At 41.0% G+C, this 6,374-nt stretch overlaps 1 protein-coding gene across 2 annotated transcripts; it reads right to left on the bottom strand.

Moving 5' to 3' along the window:
- Positions 1 to 1,238: 1,238 nt before the first annotated feature.
- LOC128838454 (profilin-1-like) lies at positions 1,239 to 5,744 on the bottom strand. Of its 2 annotated transcripts, none has more exons than XM_054030643.1 (2): positions 5,659 to 5,744; positions 1,239 to 1,798 (listed from the first exon to the last, which is right to left on the bottom strand). In XM_054030643.1, the coding sequence occupies exon 2, from the start codon at positions 1,760 to 1,762 to the stop codon at positions 1,340 to 1,342; it is 423 nt and encodes a 140-aa protein (XP_053886618.1). In that variant the 5' UTR covers positions 1,763 to 1,798; positions 5,659 to 5,744; the 3' UTR covers positions 1,239 to 1,339. The 2 variants fall into 2 exon arrangements, with proteins under 2 accessions (XP_053886618.1, XP_053886619.1); XM_054030644.1 differs by having other exon boundaries at positions 1,239 to 1,794; positions 5,659 to 5,728.
- Between the last annotated feature and the right edge of the window lie 630 nt (positions 5,745 to 6,374).

Genomic DNA, 6,374 nt, shown 5'->3' with positions numbered 1-6,374 from the left:
CCTCCTATGACTGCAAACTTCATCAGCAATAATTTTAGTTTTCTGTGAGATCATAGATAGAAATATTGACAACTACTGGCCCAACAGATCCCTGTGGAACCTCACTGGATGATTCCCCTTTTACAATTCCTTCATGATAATCTAGCGTTAGGTGTATACTATTGATCAGAGTGTCAACACTTAAAGACCATAAGATGGTTGTAATATTAAGTCTTCAGCTGGCAGGGTTATCTCCACTAGCGTGGATTTGGAATGTCACAGAAGACTAGCCACCATTCAAAGAAATGAAATGTAAATATGAATTCTGCATGCATTTAAGTTTGAAATAGTTTTAGCAGCCCCACAGTAATTGTATTGAGAAAGGATTATTAGAATTCACTGAAACTCAGGATTCCTTGCTTGTAAGAAACAGGAACAAATACAAATGTTGACATACTATTTAGCACTGAATTGGACTTTCAAGGTTTCTCCCAGACTGGAAATCCTAACAATCCCCCCAGCCCCAGAAACACAGATATCTGTCAACATGAACCACAGCAAAACCAACAGTTCACTTAGCAACTTCCTGGCCTTCCAGGCTGCAGCTCTGGGACAATCCTTACATGCAGGCTGCTCCAGGGCTGGGGATCCCAGGGCTTCCAGACAGCACAGGGATGCCCCCACATCAGACACTTTTAGCCCATCCCAGGTCCCCCAGGCTCCTGACTCCACACCAGGAAGCCTGAAAGCCCCAGGAGTCCAGGCTTGGCCCAGAGTTCAGGGCTTCCAGGCTGCCTGCTGCGAGTCTAGATTTTGGAAGCCCTGCATTGACAGGCCTGTTTTGGAGTCAGACCCTAGAAACCCCAGACAGCTGACCTAGCAAGGCTGCTGTAGAGGTGTGGACCCTGGTGTCCCTGACCCATGGGCAGTCCTGGTCCAGGTTCACTGGAAGCCCAGACTCTCCAGAAACCCATGAGGCAAGCTGGAAGGGAACCAGGTAGACTTCTAATAGAACCTCCCTGCAGTTTGACCAATAGTTTGCTGAACCTGATTTGTTGTCTCAAGGTGTTTGGATCTGACAAACCAGCCAGCTCTAGCTATTACCCTTGTGAACCACTAGTTTGGCCACACTACTTGTCTTCCCCCTTTCTAAAAAGCCACCATAGCATTTATTATTTCAATTTTTTATTTTTTCCATTCTCATATCACATTTCATTTTGAAAAGCCAACTGGTAAAGCTAGAGTTTGCAGCAGAAAGATCTATTCTTTTTTCCTTTGTGAAAGATAAGGGTTGCAGTCTTGAACATGGTCAGAGTAATCACTCTCTTCATCAGTAGAACCACAGTGGACAGCTGGAGCATCAATACCCTGCATTTCTTAAGTAACAAGCCATCTCAAAACATTTCATGTTAACATTTCCTCCATGGATTCCTTCTTTGCCCATTAGCACAACCAAAGTTCTGGCTGTTCGGGAGATTGTAATGTTGAAAGTGGGTTCTCCTTTAATGCTCTTTGTTCTCAGGTCCATGGTGAACTCCCCATCTATCATCAGATTGTCTCTGATCACTGAGCACTTCTGGCCTCCCAGTGTCAGTCCATTGACAAATAGCAGAGAGCGATCCTTCCCCAGTAACACATTAATCTCCACAGGAGAGATGCCTGCAAAAATCTTGCCAGGGACAGCAGCCCACACAGAAGGAACATCCTTGTAACCAACAATGGCAGCATCCTGGCATGTCCCATCAGCCATCAGGTGGTCAATATAGGATTTCCAGCTGGCCATGGCTCTCTTAGGTGTGGGTGAAGAAGTGCTGTCTATCTGAGAAGAAAGATAGTGTCTGTCAGTTTTGCTCACTGTGCTTCTTTAGAGAAAGATCCCCAGGTACTGATCCCACTGTTTTATTTCCTTATGAAAGCTTCCATTGGGAAGTAAAAATAGTCAAGCTTGATCAAACCAGTGGTCCTTCTAGTCCAGCATCCCATCCATCAGTCAGTACTAACTATACAGAGGAGGAACCCTGCAATAGACTGTCACTTATGGGATATCTTCCTTTGAAGAGTTTATCCAGACTCTCTAGCCTGTAGAACCACCACCATGCATGATACTCCTCTCTCTCCTCCTCTCCTTACCTCACATCCAGCTGGTGCTGCTACTCCTTCACTTCTTCCTCCTGAAGAGCCTTAAAGAGACTGTATGCCACAAATACACTTGTTCAGGCCCCATCTCTGTTATACAGATGACTGTTCTGGAGAACTAGGAAGCTGCAATCCTACATAGAGCCCCTTTCTGATCCATAGCAGACAGCTGCCAAGACACTTTGCTGCCTAGTATTCTGACCAGGTCACTCCAATCTCAATTGGCTCCCTTTTTCCATCCCCATCAAATCTGAGCTTGTCTGTTTTCAAAGCCCTTCACAACTGTGCCTTTCCTTACATATGTTGCCTCTATCACATTCTGCAAGTTTTGAAAACCCTTAAGCCCGTTCACCTGCTCCCCCAAAAGTTTCCTAGCTCTCTTATTCCTCCTCCCCCCTTGAGGAATTTGAAGGAAAGGGTAGGGTTTTTATCCATTCAAGGCCCACTTCTGATGCAATCCCATAAGAAGTTCAACAGTCTAGCCATCAATAGCTGGCATTGACAACAAGTGAGCCACCAAGTAGTAGAAATAGCTACATAATGTAACCAGATGATCATACCTTTATTTCTAGATTGTGGAGGGGGACCTTAAACTGTCCCCTTGTTTGGAAAAAAAAGAAGAAGTGTGTGTGTGTGGGGGGGGGGAGGGATATTTCAAGAAAGTGTCCTCTATTTAGGCATTTTTTTTTTGTTTTTAAATATTCACTTTGTGCATCCTGTCTCAAGAGGATCTGCTCTCCAAATCAAGAGCTGCATCTTTCTATTTGTGTTTGTTCAGCACCCAGCATAGGGGTGCTATTTAGGATCAGAACTTTTGTAAGAGAATCACCACCGCCACCATCAGGTTCTAGCCACGTTCTCTCATTTATCATACATTTGAGACACTAAGAACCTTCCAAACTTTTTGGCAGTCTTATACTAAAGACTTTTTGGCAGTCCACTCTACGATCCTTGAAGTGTCAAGCAGTACTGAAGGTGGGTGCTATTTAAGATTGTATACAGCAGAGCAATCATTTTTCCTTGGAAAAATGAGTAGAACTTAAGAAACTGACAGCTGCTCCATTTAAGTGGTGGTGCTTTAATAAATAAATAATAAAAGACAGGCCCATTTAAAGTAGTTTTCCCATGGGAAGACTATTTTTAGTATCTCAGTACCTTAACTCAGCAAGCTGATTAATGAATTAGAGAAGTTCTCAGAAGCAATTTACTGTTCACAAATGTGCAAGAAAAAACAAAATTATAATTAATGTGAATTTTTACAAGACCCTATGGTTAGCTGACTATTCATTTCCTTTAGATAGCGTTACTACAGCTGTGCTATAAAATCAAGGATGGAAATTTGATGCCAGCTTTTAATAAGTGTCTGGGCCAAATCATAACTACTCACATTAACAGTCTAATTCAGAAAAAAAAGCAACTGTTCAGATACACAATTCTTCATGATGTGTGAAGCTGGGAAGCTCAGATACATTGCTTACCCAGGGCAGCCCTATATAAGTTTTAGTGTAAGACTAAGCTACATGGTCTCAGGTAAGTATTACATTTAAATGTAATAAGATTCAATCTTAAAATTTATTATTGAAGGTATTCATTGAGTTTTGACAACCCTACCAAGGAGATGTAGAGTATCACAGCTTAATGAGGAACCATCATTAAAAAGTAGGTATGGTATTAGTGCCTTACCTGGTTTTCAGTATTACCAGTTAAAGTTTAACCTTTATCCTGAAACTCATTCAGTTACATAAGCCATTTCTGTCACTGTAAGAACTAAATAGAATCCTGTCAATGTCAATCCCTAAAGCCAGAGCTAGGCGTAAGAAGACTAAGCAATTGCTTAGGGCCCCAAGCAGCTCAAGGGGGGCCCCCTCTATTCATTTGTTAGAACAACTTGAATAGGTATTGTTTGAAAAGGAGGAATATTCCTGCTTGGGGCATCCAATGGGCTAGCACCCATTCTATCAGTCCCATCCCACAATAACGCCTACTATTTTTGAACATTATCATGTGCCCTGACCAAAGGCAGTCAATCATGTTAAAATAAGTTGTAAAACAAATATCCAGAGACTAGTAAAACATTCATTTGCATCTGTGGAGAGAAGAGTCCATGTGGTTAGGGTTTTTTTGGGGGGGGACCCAAACTAACTTTTAAGAACTTCCAGAGAACCAAAAGAGAAAAACAAACTCATTCTTTGCCCTGCTCTTCTCAGTAGTTCACCTTGGATTAGGAAATACTTCAATGCTCTTTAGAAGGTTTCAAAGGAGAAGGAGGAATCCTTACCTCCTCTCTAGGGAACATGCAGGATAGGGAGAGGGGGAAGAAAAGAAGACACATTATGTGTGTGTAGGTACATACAAACACAGAGGGCACACAAGGCATCTCCAAATGCCCGGGGAGGGAAAACCCTCTACCCTACTACACAAACAAACTTCAAGCTTGTAGCAAGAGGCTCAGGAGTCTTTGACAGTCCCTGCTGAAAATACCTTCAAGTTTTTTTTTTTTAAATAGATTTACTCTAGACAGTCTCTTCTGATCACGTATCAGGGGGTAGCAGTGTTAGTCTGTATCTACAAAAACAACAAGGAGTCTGGTGGCACCTTAAAGACTAACAGATAATTTAGTTAGTCTTTAAGGTGCCACCAGACTCCTTGTTGTTCTTCTGATCACATTACTCTGATCACCCTCATTCCCTTCTAGTGATCCTCACTCCACCTGCCTCCCTTCTTTTCCTACCTCTTTGATCCTGCCCTATCCCCCAGGTCTCCTCTTCCTTCCTCTTTTTATTTAGAGTATCTAAACTACATGCACAGCCAGAACAAAAAATTATAGCAACATGATTTTTGTAAACCATCACTCTCTACTAGTATATTATCTCCCTGCCTATGCACTATCCTGTAAGCCCCCTAGTAGGGCTCACTGTTTTATGAGATAGAAACAAGCTAGAGCTACAGCATATCTCAGCTTTACAGCCTTGATGACCTCTTGAGGTCCCTTCCAACCCTGATTTTCTAAGATTCATGTACGTGGTGAGTATGGTTACGTGCAACTCAGCAGTTCCCATATGGGTTCTTTATATTATTTGTCATTAAAAAGGTTTATGAACCGCACAGGATGTTACCAGAAACTACTTGGCTCCTTTACCACTGGTTTGGCTCTTTAAGGTTTTACATCTTTTAGTCTTTTCTCAGACCCATGAGATCTTAAAAAGCAAGTTTTTAGAAGAGCAAAAGCCATGATCAAATGAATCCAGGAACTAGCACTTAAAAAATAATCACTATCCCCCGTGATACCATGAGACACACCAGAGAAGCGGTCTGCTGATTTTACTGTATTTGTAAGAGTGTCTAATTGATGGCAAGGACCCCCAAGTAGATACCAAAAATGTGTTTTATTCTAAATAAACTAGAAACTACAGATATTTAGAGATGTTACTATAATAAAGTGATTAACAGTCCATAAGGGGAAAAAAAAGTTAAAAAGGACTTAACCTGAGAGCAGTTGGTAGCTAATGTGACTTGTATTAGAGGGTTTTTGGTTTTTCTTACCTCTGCACTCTTCCTTTGCTACTAATCAGCAAACTTTCACTTTTCTTTTCCTGATGAATGGTCTTCTGTCTCACACTGGAGTCCTGCTTTAAGAAAAAGTTGTTAAGCTTTATAGAGACTTTTAGAAACAAATTTGCCACTTCCTTTTCCTCCCTTATAAGAGTTCTTACCTGTACTAACAGCAGCAAAAAGGATAAAATGCTGCTTGAATTACACCAGAATGCAAGCCTTTTAAAGAGGCTAAGCAGCACAGCTGTTAGGAGGCAGGGTTAACAAGCAGCATATTAGGACTTGATTTGAAGCCAGGGACTATTTAGGAAAGTGTGTTGTTGTTTTTTTCCTTTAAGGGACAATCAGTTGGGGAGAAGTCCTCATTAAAAACAACGAACAAACAAAACCAAACAAACTAAGAAATGAAACAAAACAAAATAAATAAAACAAACAAAAAAAAGGAAGTTTGTACTTCCATGTTCATTTTAGATTTGCAGGATTCACTTTATAGTTAAGGTGTGAACTGAATTTCAATCATAAGCATAATTTTAACTTTCCCTCTAAAATCCACATAAAATATCAGGTTAGCCGCAGAATTACTAAATTTAGATGAGAGGCAGAGGTAGAATTGTTCTACCAATCTGAAGTGAACTAGACAGGTTCTTGAATTATGACAATTTGAAAATATGCATGTCAAAGAGGCTTCAATCTTTTTCTAAATTTTT

The sequence above is a fragment of the Malaclemys terrapin genome, chromosome 5, assembly GCF_027887155.1.
Source record: "Malaclemys terrapin pileata isolate rMalTer1 chromosome 5, rMalTer1.hap1, whole genome shotgun sequence".
Taxonomy (NCBI): Eukaryota; Metazoa; Chordata; order Testudines; family Emydidae; genus Malaclemys; species Malaclemys terrapin.
The sequence above is the reverse complement of the archived record's forward strand: the minus strand, read 5'-3'. Positions and strand labels throughout refer to the sequence as shown.

Bases quoted from the DNA above. Each gene is read 5' to 3' on its own strand.
- LOC128838454 (XM_054030643.1), bottom strand. From the start codon at position 1,762: ATGGCCAGCTGGAAATCCTATATTGACCACCTGATGGCTGATGGGACA.